The 15,313-nt window shown below is 35.4% G+C and overlaps 1 protein-coding gene across 2 annotated transcripts in view; it reads right to left on the bottom strand.

The window, feature by feature from the left end:
- The window catches only part of CSMD1 (CUB and Sushi multiple domains 1), a 1,116,713-nt gene that overhangs the window by 45,338 nt on the left and 1,056,062 nt on the right, over positions 1–15,313 (bottom strand). For both annotated transcript variants that reach the window (XM_032104597.1, XM_032104596.1), the window contains exons 53-54: positions 9,479–9,652; positions 6,001–6,174 (exon numbers count right to left, since the gene is read on the bottom strand). In XM_032104597.1, coding sequence (XP_031960488.1) covers positions 6,001–6,174; positions 9,479–9,652 — 348 coding nt within the window. The remainder of the gene's footprint in view (positions 1–6,000; positions 6,175–9,478; positions 9,653–15,313) is intronic.

Below are 15,313 nucleotides of genomic sequence, written 5' to 3' on the forward strand. Positions count from 1 at the left end.
ATCTCCCATGGCACCTCACCTCTTTATTTAGGAAACTTAGTCAAGTGCAAGTTATCCTTCTGAAGAATATCAACATGCTATCAACGTGAACAGATTAGGTTTATCTGACATTTAAGTATAAAAAAGTCACAACAAAGGGCTCCGACTCTGGAAAAAACAAAAGTGAATAAAATGCATTTCTCAGCTAATATGAATCTTTGACTCCACCATAGATGGAAAACAGCTTGAATTCAGAGCTGCTTTATCTTTGGATGAGAAGAATTGGTCGTCAGTCTCCATCTCTCACACCTTTCTATCAGCTGCCATCAGAATTGTTATTTTTCTTGTCAGTGGAAGAGTGGAACGTATTACTACTGGTTCAAATGACATAGCCACTAAAGAGAACACGATAAAATTAGCGATTCTTTGTAGATACTGGATTCTCGATAAGACATAAAAGTCTAATTAAACTTTTCAAGAATCTATGAGTAATGAAATAAAGATAAACCTTTCAAGTTAGAAATTCAGTACAAATCCAGTATAAATAAACAGACCACCTGAATTCCTTATTACTAACAAATAACCTGGACTTACTGATACAGACTAGAGAATGTGAGCTAACTCAAATGTTTACAACTTCGCCAAATGGACCTTCCCCTCAAAATATTTCTGGTCTTAAGAAACACACTTCTAAGAGGAGAAAAGCTTTTAAATCTCATTTATAAAAAGATAAAAAGAATTCTGAAGGAAACAGTAGCAAAGGATATCCACCTTTCCTGATACAGATCATGAATATGAGTCTGCCTTAATACGGGCAGAAAGTGTGGTGTTTAATACAGCGGTTCTTACTTCAAGTATAATGTATGGCAAAATGACCTGCAGCACAATCAGGAGTGCAGAGCCCTGATGAGACCATCTGATTCGGTTCCCATTTTGGTGGTTAAGAGTTATTATGAAAAGTAGACAGCATGGAGATTGGCTTTCTGTGCTTCCAAAGAATAAATAGAAAGTGGTATCAAACTGCTAATGGAAAAAAATCCACAGTGAACTTACTTGGCTTAGGATTTAATATTTTCATAACTAGTTCTGGGGTAGCACATTCAGGTTGCACCAAGCTCTACTCAGGCAGGTTTGCAGAACAGAATAGAGATCTGGGTATTGTAATTTTTCTGATGCCATTTGATTCCAGTTTAAAGGCAAGTAAACTACTTGACCTGTTCTTTATCAAATAAATAAAGGTAAAGATAGAATTCATTTGGAGAATTACAAATTATGAACTTTAAATTATACTTCACTGACCTTCACATTCCAGAAGAGTTTATTGCCAATCTTTAAAAAATACTAAATCTATTGAAAGGATTAAATATAAAATTTTAAACAGATACTGCTGTTTAAATAATTAAATAAATTTGGGGGTTCTATCTCGCAAAGTACCTAAACATCATAACATGCCATTTTTTCCACTTGTAACAGAAACAGTGGGAACATAGTTTTTCCAAGGCATGGGTATTTTAAGAATTATGTTACCTCAGAACACAGGTCGAAATCAAATGCTAAAAAAATAAATGTACATTTTAAGAGACTAAAGGTTTTACTTGCTGAGCCAAAACAGTCAACCAGAACAGATAAAAGCATTTTGGATTAGGGGGAAATATCATTGCAAAGTAATTCAGTGCCTTCAGTGCATTTACGATATACAAAAATATTAAAAGCCTTTGTCTCATACAAGTTTTTGTCATATGGCTCTCAAGTAGCAGATATGATCTTTTGTGTGCATTACTTTTTTCTTAGCCAAAAAACCCCATATAATTGCCTTGCTAAATATTCTGTCACTGATTACTTAGTTAACCTGCTATTGACACAACAGACAGAAGCAATGTATCATTGGAAAAGGGTGCCTAAGAACTGCTCCAGCTTTATTTTCCGAAAATATCAAGGTTTCCTATGCATACATAACAGCTCAGTTTCAACATAAAAAAACAAAACAAAATAAATAAATAAATAAAATAACATAAAATAAAATAAAACAAAACAAAATAAAATAAAATAAACTTCTGCAATAGCTTCAAGCAGCAATCTTTAATTTGTAGTACTTCATGTACAGTCTCAGCCAAATGAAGCCAAGTTCATTATTGACTCAGGTGAACTCAACCGAGGTTTGAAAGAAAGGTCATATGTAAAATCTCTGTTGAATTAAATGATACAGGTTTGCCAGGAACATCAATCCTTTCCCAGCAGCATATTTATTTAAAGAGCTGGAAGATTTACTTTCTTTGTAAACAAATTCATAATTCATTGCTAACAATGAACTTTAAAACAAATGTTTTCCACCCATTAGATAAAAGGCAATTTTAGAAGTAAAGGCTTATGCCAGAAGAAGTGCTATTGCCTGTTTAGGTAAGTTCTAATCAATTCACTGAGACCAAATTTTGCATAGGAATATTATTGTCGGTGTATTTATATAGCCTTTAGTCATAAACTCTACAAAAATACTTGAACTTGGAATTGACAACTAAAGAGTTTGCCCAGGGCTTTGTCCAGTTAGGTTTTGAATAGGAATGGAAACTCCACAATGTCTCTGGGAAATTTATTTAGGTGTTTTACCACCCTCACATTCAAAAAGCTTTTCATTACATTTGGTTTTGTGTCCCTTGCATCATGTAGTTTCAGTGAACACCACTGAGAAGTCTGACCCTCTTTTTTTACACTGTCGCTTAGATAGTATAGATGATAAGCAACATTCCCCTGAGCCCTCTCTCCCCTATGCTGAACAACCCCAACTCTCTCCTCAAATCACAGGTGAATCCATGAGAAAAGTTTGTTTCTCTAAAATGTGTTTAGGAAAGGGCAGAATACACCAGAGCGAGAAGGCCATACACACACACATACACACACACACACAAATAGTGAGAAGCAAAAAAAGGGGCCACTGAGTTTAGAGGAGAAGGTAGTGCATGAGGGAGTAGATACTTTCTGCAGCCTGCAGAGAACACGTGCAGAGAAGAGAATTGAGAAGGAACAGCAGAGAGAAACTGCTACATACTAACTGCAAGGTCAACCCACCACCCTAACCTAAAATAAGAAACAATACCAATTATCAAGGCAATTATTACAACACTTAGTTTTTCATATAATTGAAATAAGAACCCCCCAAATGTCTAGATCACAGATGCATATATTAGGAGAATGGTATAGAACTACTCTAACACTGATATGCTTTAACTGAAGTGGATATTGAGTATTCCCTTTATACTACAACTAAATATCTTCTGGTGCACAAATACATTTACAAGTTATTGTTACTTTAGATAGTATATTCCTCTCCAGAAGGAGAGGTTTCTTGGACAAATTGCAAACTTCACAACAACTTTTTCAAACCCTTTAAATCCGTTAAACTTGGTCATGGAGGTGAGCAGCTACAGTGCTATTGTGATCAGCAGCAAAGTGATCTGGGTTCTAGTGGGGTGCACAGAGCAGGTGACAAAATTAGCTCATGATGGAAGAGATACAAGATGGTTACTGAAAAATATATGCTTCTGTAGAGAAAGAAATACTGAGTGAAGAGAAGAACGAAGTGAAGAAACACTGAGTGAATGGCAAAAGTCCGGCTTCACACCATTTGCATGAGAATAGACACAACTGTAAATACTTAACTAAGGGAACTCTAGGCCACTCCATTCTGGTAGGAGTTTACCATTCTCAAGTGAATGGATCTTGGGAGAGTTGCATCTATAATACTCGCTCCTTTCAGAAAACCAATCTTCCTAAACAAGATTTCAGACCATAAATTGGCCTGGATCAAACTCAGATTCATGTGAATAAATTTAAAAAGGACAATGAAAGTAGACTGGAGAGACAACTGAAATAATGTTGCAGTAACTGTGTCTTAATTCTTATGTTCTTTTTGTAAAATCTGTCTTTGCACTGTTTTGCCTTGCTTCCACTTCGATTTGTTTTCCTTTTAATAGATGTAATGGAGTTCAATGTAAATAGCTGAATAACTCAGCCTGTAAATGGGGTTAAACTTCAGTAAAGCTGTTCAATTTCTGCCTCTGACAGTCAAACAGAGCAGATTCAAATTGCATCTATAGTATAAGTGAAAAAGTTTCCAACAAATGAAACCTTACTTAAATGCCTCACAGATGAGACAGACGAGTTTGTTCGCTTAGGTCTAGCAAAACAAAACAGTATAAATAGGAAAAAAAGTACATGAGCCTAAATAGGAACAGTTTGCTAATTCTTGTTTGTCTGTTCCAATAATTATATTGTTATGTTAGTTAACTCACTTGAATAAATTCTGAGGGTAGTAACTGGGGGAATTGCCATCTCTTTATTGTTTTAATGAGAATGAAAGATCTAATTCCACACACACTGAGCTTGAAATTGCATCAGCTATCTCTGAAACATTATGATGAGCTAATCACCAAAGATAATTATTATTCTTAGAAAAAACAGTTGTAATACAATAAGATTTTTAATAAACCAACAGATGGAGATAATAAAGGTACAATAGCTGAAGTTAAGTTCTTATTATATGATTTTTAGTCCCAATGTTGTATCCTTAGAATGACTTTTCTGCCTGCAATTTCCTTTCGCCCATAAAAGACAAGTTACAGAGAACAAAAAGCATAGTACTTACACCGATTTAACATTTTTCTAGTGAAAGAAAATACTCAAGAAAAGCTTAGTAACCATTGCATTTCTGGAGAAATTTTTGTGTTCTATTTCTTTGCGTGTTCCATAGCAGACATAGCCATCAGACGCTTTCAAGACACTAAGCATTTTTAAATTTGTTTTTGGTTTGCATATTTGGAAATTAGAACTGTTATTAACATTTAAAAATGACCCCAGAATTCCAGTTTTGAATATGACCAGGAACAACATTTGTAAATTAGAGCCATTGAAATACATTTCCTTCCAGAGCCTTCACAAAAAGAGCACTGAAGGATATAGAGCATCTCAAAAAGTTTTCTCCAGGCCTTTGAAATCTTTTGGTATATCTTACATGATTTACCTCATGTCCTGCCTTTCACTTCTCTGTCAATTTGTATTTATGATTTAGTCAGAAAATACTCATTCTGCCTCAGTGATTCAAAAGAAAATGTTTCACAATATCATTAAATATCAGTATCCTACTGGATTTAGCATTGAGAAAGTATGTACTATAGCAGTAGAAGCTATTTTGGGGCATATAAAAACAATAAACTAGTGAACAGATTTTAGGTGTCTGATAAAGACATTGGTGGAACAGACCAAAGATGGGCTGTTAGCTCCATATTCTGCAACAATAGACAAACGTTAAAGAAAATAAATAAAAACAGTGGTCAAAAATGGAAGGAGTAAAACCAGGTTAACTTCAGAGATTTTTAATCTTAATTACACTACTGCGATCTGGATAAAGAATTCAATCCGAGAATTGTAGATTGTGTTTTAAAATGGTTTTTGTTTGTCCTTTCCTAATATGTAAATTTGATACAGATTTCCTCATATCACAAAGTTTTGCTGCATTCTCATATATCTAACATGCCCGTCTTACCCATAGCACACCAGTAATGAAGCTCAAATGTCTTTGCAAAAAAAACGAGCAGAATTAAATCCTACTTTATCCCTTTTTTTTTGTGGGGTAAGAAAAATCAGGTTTCACATCTCTCAGGTATTGCTAGGAAACAAAATAATTAATACCGTTTTGATACATACATATTCAATTTTATAATTACCATTTATGGAAACTGTACTAAAATGCAGCTAATTCAGGCTAGACAGGCAACTCCAATTTATTAGTGTAATGTAACTTTTGTGATACAAAGTTCACTTTATATGTCTATAAACTAAATGCTGGTGATTGCAGTCTGAGAAGTTTTAGGTAAAATACTGAAAAGCATAGGCTTCCCCAACACTCAGCCCTAACAACAATCTCCAATACAGAAATGCAGAAATTTAAATAAAGGTGGGAATAAATTCCTAAAGGACAGACTTGTGAATTATATCCCAGTATTTTGAGGCAGGGTAAAAATTTCTTACCTCGGCAGTTGGGTAAAGGGCTACTCCACTGCCCATTGCTTCGACATTGTGCTCGAGAAGCACCCTGAAGCAAGTATCCAGCGTTGCAAGTAAAATTTACCACATCGTTTAAATTGAACTCACTGCCATTAGTCATTCCGTGAGCTGGATTCCCAGGATGGCCACATGTGATTGCTGTTAAAAGAAAAATAGCCAGGTTAGCATCTAAGTGAAAAGTACTGATCCATGGAATCACTTGCAGGTTGGAGCTCTTTTGGTGTTTTGGCTCTTAGGTTTTTATTTTTTTTATTCCCTTCTGAATTTGGCTTTGACATTTATACAAGACATATGAGAAAAAGAATAGGATATATTTATTGAGAATTCTTTACTGCCAGGAGAAAAAATTTATTTTTTTAAAAAAAATCTTAGAACGTACTTTTTACTTTATGTTGAAAGTTGTAATAAAAATAAATTTATTTTTTTTATTTATATATATATACACAAAATATATGCATTTTCATACACATCTGATATGTATTAGACCTTTAAAAATGCATATAAAAAGTCCTACTAATACCGATAAAGGAAAATATTTATTCCCAGCAAGCTTAAACATGTAGTAGTGCCAAATGAATTTGATGCACTATTTCAGAACATTCTGGAGTTCTGAAGCATTACAGTTTCAAAGATCTTGCATTGCTTTACTGAAATAGTGATTCTTTTAATCTGATTTTCTTATGACAATAGAGAAATCATTTTTGGGAGTAAATCTTCCCCATTTTATATATTACGTATGTTTATTTTGCTAATACAAAACTTGTACAATAAGCTTATTACGGTCAAGCTCTAGCTTTCCATGTGACAAGATGTTAAAATATTATAGGAAAATATAGAAAAGCATAGATACTGACAATGTAAAATCAGATTGTACATATACACATGCACAAACAGAACTTCTCAACTCTGTGCTAGTGTTTATCATACTTGAATAAATAACCTGTACACAGGTTTATTTTTTCTTTTGATTCTGTTGTGCTGCTACTCATGAAGAACTAAGCAGAAATCTTCTTACTTCCTATTAACTCTCAACAAGCAGCAAGTGGAAAGATCCTTCAGAAAATACTTGGCTAAAGTGTGGTCCAACTCGTTATCCAGTAAAGAGACAGGGAAAGACCTGCGTGTCACAAATTTGGCAAGATGAAGGAGGCTGACTTTTAGATGAAACTAAGAAGCTTAAGTAGTCACGGGTGGAGAACTACAAAGGCTTCCTTAGATATTAAGAATACAATGCCTGGTACTTTACAAACCTGAAAATCCTTTCAAAGTAAATTAAAAATATAAGAAGTTGTGATCTTCTGTAAAAATCTCACAAAATAAAGACCAATTTGGGGCAAATTTTATAGGGTACTGCCCCTAACATCTTTGTAATATCTCTGCCATTGTATTGGATCTACCTGAGATGGATGTCTTACAGTGCTGTGCTTTATATCGGTAGCTAGAAAGGTGTTGATAACATCCCAGAGCTTTGTTACTGTTGAGCAGCACTGCACAGCATCAGTGCTGTCTCCCCAACCTCCCACCTTCCCACCAGTAGGATGGGAGTGGTCATGACCTTGCAAGGGGATATAACCAGGTCAGCTGACCAAAGGGATGCTCCATACCATATGATGTTTGCTCAGATGTAAAAGCTAAGAGGAAGGAGGAGGAAGAGGCAAGGCAGGGTGGCAGTGGGGAAGGAGGGGAGGCAGCATCTGTTCTTTACATTTCTGTTTGGGAGCGACCATTACACATGCTGAAGCCCTCTTTCCCGGGAAGCGGACAGACATTGCTTGCTGATGGGAAGTAGAAAATCAAAATCTTTCTTTGCTTGCACATGCAACCATTCCCTTTTGTTTTAGTAAGCTGCCATCTTGTTTTCTTCCCCTGTCTTTCTGAGGAGGGGAGTGAGAGTAGCTCAGTAAACACCTGGCATCCAGCCAAGGTCAACCCACCACAAACATATTTCTAGTTCATGCTCCACAATGCTCAGTCAGAAGAATTTTTTAGTAGAACACATTTCTAGCATTGATGAACAGTATGTTTTCACTTTACATCTCAAAAATAACAGTCTGATTTGTATGAGAATTTCTTAAAAATAAATTAATTAAAGGCAGAAATTCATCTGAATTTTGGATGCTGACATAAAACAAATCCTTAGTCTGTCAGCATTCTAAGCAAAAGAGAACTATGTTGTAATGGAAAGTGTTAGGCAACCCCTAATAACAAAAACTGATGCCAGTTCTTCTCATAACAGTAATGATAACATCCATTTAGGAAGAAACAGCCTCCTGTCCCTCCCCCCCCTGCCCCAAACCAGCTTTTCACCTTTCTTTTTAAGGGATTTTATTCACTGCACAGTCAAATGAATGCACAAATAGTAATAATGCTAGCTAGTGCCATTTTTCCTTTGACAAATATAAATCACTTGAAGATATAAATAGGATTTTAAAAGGACAATGACACTTGGCAGATATTTCCTGCTACTGTATACAGCTAGAAATTTTTATTTTACCCTAAAAAAAAAATACTGAACATTTAGAAATCTAACATGGACTAAACAGAAAAGCTGAACATCTTAGTGACTCTCTCTGTGTAGACAGCAATACTTCTGTCTGAATTGTAGACATCTTAAAAATGCAGCACTGAAATAGTTGATACAAATGCTCCATTAAAAAGAACAAAAAAAAATGTATAAAAATGGGGCTCATTAATTAAATTGAAACGAAAACGAAATAAAATCAACTACATAATAAGGTAGTAAAATAAAAAACAGATGAATTGGACTTGACTGATTAAATGGGTGATGGTTCAGAAAATGTCAGATAACTCGCCACACAAATGAAGAAGGAACTAGAGAAGGAAAGACTCTGCAATTCTAGCAATTAATTATGTGATTTTCAAAAACAGGTGAATTAAGAAAATATTAAAGGCTATAAAAAGTTACCATCTTTTCTACCAGATGTAGCATAACCCAATGCCATGCCTTGGCTTGCATTAAGTCAACTTGAAGCTAATTTGAAAAAAACGGGCAATCACCATCAGAACTGCACAGATGAACACTAGTCCAGCTTTGTTCTCTGAGAAATGCAAATATACAAAGGAATTTTTTACTCCTGGTGAAAAAATAGGGGAGAGGCTCAGCAAGCCCACGGTTGACATAACAACTATACCTGGACAAAGAGAAAATGACAGATTAAGTTACACAGCTGCAGCCTGCTGTTCAAACCCCTTCAGTGTCTATGCCATCCTGTTTCTGAAACAACAGAAATCAGGAGTTACTGAAAATATTAACAAGTCCATGCTAGGTTAGAAACTGGATCGTAACAACCCCTGTAATTGACAATAGGTCCAATAAATATCTGATCTGAGCACAAACACTTTTGAACATCCAATCCACTGTTAATGCTCAATTATGTTTAAAATAATAGCAATAATTCAGTGAAAAATGAGTTTTACTTACGGACACAAACAGGAGTTTGTCCAGACCACTTGTGATCCTGTAGGCAAATTCTGACAGAAGTACCAACAAGCCGAAAGCCAGGATTACACTGGTAGACTACAGTGTCACGATAACTGAAACCATCTCCACTAATATGACCATTTACAATTGGGTCCGGAGAGCCACAGTGACCAGCTACGATAAAAGAAAATCCCATTAAAAATGTGTATTTTGACAAGACTTGCCAAAATTTACAAGAAAAAAATCGAAATTTCAACTTTCCTTTCAGTAAACAATATATTTAGAGTCAACTACTGCACTGTGCAGAACAAGTTCTCAGGTATAAAACCTACAGATGATATTTCTTTGACTTTTTTGAAGAAGAAAATCATGAATTAGAGAAATGAGAATTCTATTATAAAATAATAGTATGGGTTTGAGAGTTAAAGACCTCACACTTCTCTGAAGAAAAATGCAACGTTACTAAGGCACTTCACTGTAAAAAAAGAGCAGAAGTTGGGTATTTTTGTTGGTACTGACCAAACTGCAAAGCAATATAAAGAAGAGCTTACTATAATTTTGACATTAATATGAATTTATAAGCATTTTCCAGATAGATGAAGGCATGAACAGGAAGGAATATCTGCCAGCACTCTTTGCTCCTTATTTCAGCTGCTGTTAAAACAGTACAGAATGCATTATTCCAGGATAATAGCAGTCTTGGCACTGAGGAAGCAAAGTAATGATTTAGTTCAGAAAACTATTTCTCTTTACTAATTCAGGAGGAGAAAAAAGTTCTTTTTTTGTGGTGATACAGATTAATTAAAACTGCAGTAATTTAATCTGAAACTATGCTAAGTCCTCATTTTGAGAGGTGAAGACTGGGACCTAAGGCTCAAGACTGCAGCTACAGTGGGTTGTGTGTATGTGATCTCTTCTGTTTCATGCAGGCTGTATCCATCAACAGCAACCTGTTTGTAACTTTTCTTTGGGGTTCAAACTCCTTTCTAATAAAGCCCCTTTAATAATGCTAGAGATTGTATTCATTCACACCTAATGGCTCCTCTAAAACATTAGAAGGATAAAACATATACCACTTGATTAGGTTTTTTATACCTACAGGATTATTATAAAAATCCTAATTGTAGAATTGCTGATGCCTCCAAGAAGACATTGTGGTATTGTTCTGCAAATTTGAGGAAGAAGTATGAACTTTTCCCTTTATGACAGAGAATATGGCACCAGAGGATGTGGAAAGCATATTTTTCTCCTTGAAATGCGTCATGGAATAATTTACCTTATTGTTCTCAGTCCAAATTAGTAATATGCTCGCCTTTACCCTTCTCTCTCCTCCAGCCTCACTCAGCCTCTCCTTGTCTAAAAGATACCCCAGCCCCTGGCCCCTAATGGGTCCTTCCCCTGAACTTGTTTCATTTTGCAATATATCTCTTCTATGGTGGAGGACACAAAAACTACAAACAATTTTCCACATGAGTGCTGAAGAGGAAAAAATAACCATGACCTGCTGACTACACTGGTGCTAATACACTCCAGTCTGTGATATTTTTACTGCAAGGCCACACTTTTAACTCTTAGTCAGCCTCTCCACTCAGTCACCTGGGTGCTTTTTGTAAAGCTTGTTTTTACCCAGTCAGTTCCAAGAGTACTCACAAATGGCATTATTCTAGGCAAAGTGCAGGATTCTGTATTTGTCTATCCTGAACTTCATGAGCTTCCTGTTGGCCCATTCCTCCAGGTCCCTCTGTCTAGCAGCACTACAATTCACACATCAACTGTTCTCCCATCATTTGGTGTCATCCTCAAACTTGTTGCATCCCAATTTGTTATCCAAGTGACCGACAGAGACTGGATAGTATGGGCCTTTGTATTCATCCTCAGTGTCCACTGGCTCCTAGTCACACTTCGAATCAAGAAACAATACCTTTAGATTTTTCTGGCTCAATTACTTTTCCATCCATTTTGCAGTCCCCCCATCCAGTACCTGTCTTCTCAATTTGGCTACAAGGATACAAGGGGAGATTGTTTCCAAAGTTTTGCTACAACACAAAGTGAAAGAAATCTACTGCTGAAATCTACACCTCAGTCACTGGAAAAGGCAGTAAGATTACCAAGGTTTGCTTTTGATTCCTCCATCTTGCTTGTTCCCAATTTTCTTATTATCCCTATGCCTAGAAATTAGTTCCTAATATTTACTCCCTAATTTTTTTCCAGGGACTGAGGTGAAATAGAAAGGAATACATTTGGTTTTTTTAAATTTTCTAGATCTAAATCGTGAAGAATTGAAAAGCAGTAGCTGCATTGAAGACAAACACAGGACCACAGGGAATTTCAAGTAAAAAGATAGATGAAACGTGCCACCTGGCATAAAGAAAAATAGTATGCATTTTCTCTTAAATGGGGATTTAACAAGTTTCTGGACTTATTATGTGAGACATTTCATTTACAGATCATTCCACCAGCTGTATTTAAGGATTTTTCAGGGAATTTTGACTCATTTAAATTAACTATTCCAACATATCAGGAACTGAAAGAGCACTGCAGTGACACAAAATATATGTAATTTTCTCATCAACTAAAATTAAAGAAAATTAAGAAGGCTGTGAAGGGATTTTTTAGTAAAATATGCCCTCAAGAATTTAGAAAATTATTCACATGCATCAAGGTTGGTTCAGTAGTTTTATTCTAAAACACCTGGAAAGCAAGATATAAATAATTCTATTTTTATAAAATACTAATTTTAAATATAAGCCAGTATCATGATATTATACTGCAGTTTACCTATGAGTTATCAATTAAAGGATTAGATATTTTTACACAAGCACAGTCAGCAGCAGGATATTTTCAATAAATCTAAGGCATTATATATATCATATAAGTAAAAGATGGAATGAAGTAGATTATATTTAACTTTAGATTTTAAGAATGTCCTTGACTTGTTTATGTGTAGTTTTGCACCTGAAAGTCATAAAAATACAGGAAAACACACTGATCCGTGATTAAGTGCCACTGATTTTACAGATGGAGTCAGGCAAATTAAAATGCTTCAAATTTGCCCTATGTCCTATATGAACCTATGGTCACCCATACACATAAAGCATGCATAAAAACACATAGGTTTTGTGACTTATAGTTGCAAATACTCTTGGAAGGAAAAAAGGGAAAGATACATAATATCAGCAGTGAGAGTGAGTGAAATTGAAAGGAATCTTGCCTAACAATTCATATTTATCCTTGTATAACTAATAAAAAAATACATGTAATATTAACAACCTGAAGACTTAGGACTCATTGAGCCTTAGACTCATTAACTACAGTCCTTGGTTTTAGCTTTCTTTAGAGACAAATAATAAGGGTTTGACAAACCATTTCCTGAGATACAAAAATTAGTGTACTCATTTAGACTGAAATCATAAATTGATTCTACATGGATCAGTGGGTAACATAAAGTGATACCTATTTTCACCTATAACTGTCCTGAATTATATTCATGTAGGTACAATGTAGACAAAAAGCATCTGTAAGTCATAATTCCTTTGAAATGGAAAGGCTCACTCAGAGCTCCCTGGGTGTCTGCCTTCTGATTTTCACAGGCTTCAGGTAAGTCTTAAAAGCACCTCTGAAATAAATTTGGGGCATGTTGTCCTTGAAATTTAGGAATATTCAACTAGCAGAATTCACATCATCCAGCTTTAAAATTTAAGAATTTACCTTTCCTGGATTGCTCTCTGGAGGAGCCTACATAGTTCCATTGACCTTGGATTGTATTCTAAATTGCATCTATATTAAGTGTCTGAAGAACTTGATATTAATATACCTTATGTGAGAGAGTGTAAGAGAGGGAGAAAAGGGCTTAGCAGCAGAAACAAAATTTTCTGCAGCATGCACGGGGTAACTCAAATTTAGACTTTCACACTCAAAACTGTACAATATTTTTGTCACTATAGAGCTTGTCTGATTTTGAAATAGCGAAGACTAAGTAGTGATTAACCTTCCAGCTCTAAATGTGATCTTTTTTGTCTGGTGAGGTAGATCCATGCATTTAACAGTTCTAAGCAAAGGGCTTCATTGAACAATAAAATCAATCAAATAGGAACTGAAGTCCATCTAAGTTTTCAGAAAAAGAATTGGGAAGCATCATAAGACAAGCAATGCTTTTATTGCAGTAATAGCTCCTGCAAGAGGTCCTGTGTTCATTACAAGTGAGATTAGATCTATAAAAATAATTTAAAATGCAGAATGCAGATAGTCAGGTGGGAAAAAGTTTTAGCTGTAAGGAGACAATAGTAATCTATACCAATTTCAGTGGGGATTTATAAAAAACTGAATTAGACAAAATGAATAGTATAACACACTGGAAAAACCTAGAGGGGTCATAGCTCTTTTTTTTTACAATAGAGTTTGTATACTTGGAACAGAAGAAATGGCTGTGGAAAACACTCTTACATATACAAGTTTTGGGCTGTTGGATATTCACAGCTGCAGTTCCAACATATTTAAATGTCAGTCAGCCTCACTTCAGGGATAACCTGACACCAATAGATAGCTGATGTGTTTTTAGATACAAAGCTCCTGTATACTTACACTGTGGAACTGATGAACTTATGCATGTAAAAAAGTAATGCTGAATCATAACACTCCCCTAAACAGCACCTAAGTGGAATTTTTTTCCTAGGTAAAAAAAAGTTTATTTTACTTCTTTATTGCTCTAAATATCAAAAGAAGTAACAACTAGTGTACTCTGCTTATGCCTACATCCTATGCTTATGCTATCCTATGCTTATTTCCTACATCAAAATGACATCATTCTTAATACCGGATATTTCAAATTAAAAAATAAGGTATGAAAATATATTAAATAAGAAAAGTGTTTTTCATTTTCAAGAAATTTTCCAGAAACAACTGCATCTTGCTGGGAAGTCACTAACAATGAACTGACATTTAGAAGTTAGGTTAGTTCTATGAGACAATGGTCACTACCTTTGACCATTCTGTATCTTAAGAGACAATATACTCTAAAACTATATTCACAAAAACTGAACTACAAACATTACTGTTGCAAAATGAAGGTGTCAATCAGGAATACATAGTGAAAGGTTACAAAATCTTAACTCGGATCTGAGTTACATAATTCCATCCTATTTTTTTTTCTGAAAATATTCTGTCTCTATTTTTTTTTTCTGCTGCAGCCTAGTATCTGTGAGAGATTGAGATGTTAATGGTTAATGGCTCAAACATTGTTAAGATCATTGTAGGACCTTACTCACTATGGCAAGCTGTATAAAAAAGCCACTGCTCATGTGTGGTCATCAAACCTTTCCCCCACATTCGAAGCCTCTTCAAATTCCTGGAAATCTGGACAGAAAGTTAAGCCACCTGATGGGAACTTGAGATAAGATAAAGGTGGTTCTATTGCCCAATTATCTCAGGTCTAAGAAGTAAACAAGCCTGGGGGAAAAGAATGTATGCACAAGGAAAGCCAACTCAGCAGCTATGCTAAAAATCATCTCTGTCTGGGTCTGGGGCAGGGAGGACATAGCCCACAGACTCATTTCTGAGGCCTTCTACCAGAGGACTGCATGTGATCCACAGTGTAGCAAAAGCCATTGTAAAACTCCTCCACCCAGGAGAGATGCTTGGACATTCCCATGTATACCTGAACATAAAGATAAGCATGGAACACTGTCTTTCTGCTAAAATGACATAGTGGGGCAGCAGAGAAGAAAGATGCTTTTTATGTGAGGTTGAGCTCTGAAGAGGAAAGCAGAATTCCTCTTTTCCTGAGAACAACTGAGTATATTCAGCTATAAGGCAAGAAGAAAATCTGCAAAATTAAGG

This window comes from Corvus moneduloides, chromosome 3, assembly GCF_009650955.1.
Source record: "Corvus moneduloides isolate bCorMon1 chromosome 3, bCorMon1.pri, whole genome shotgun sequence".
In the NCBI taxonomy this organism is placed as follows: domain Eukaryota; kingdom Metazoa; phylum Chordata; class Aves; order Passeriformes; family Corvidae; genus Corvus; species Corvus moneduloides.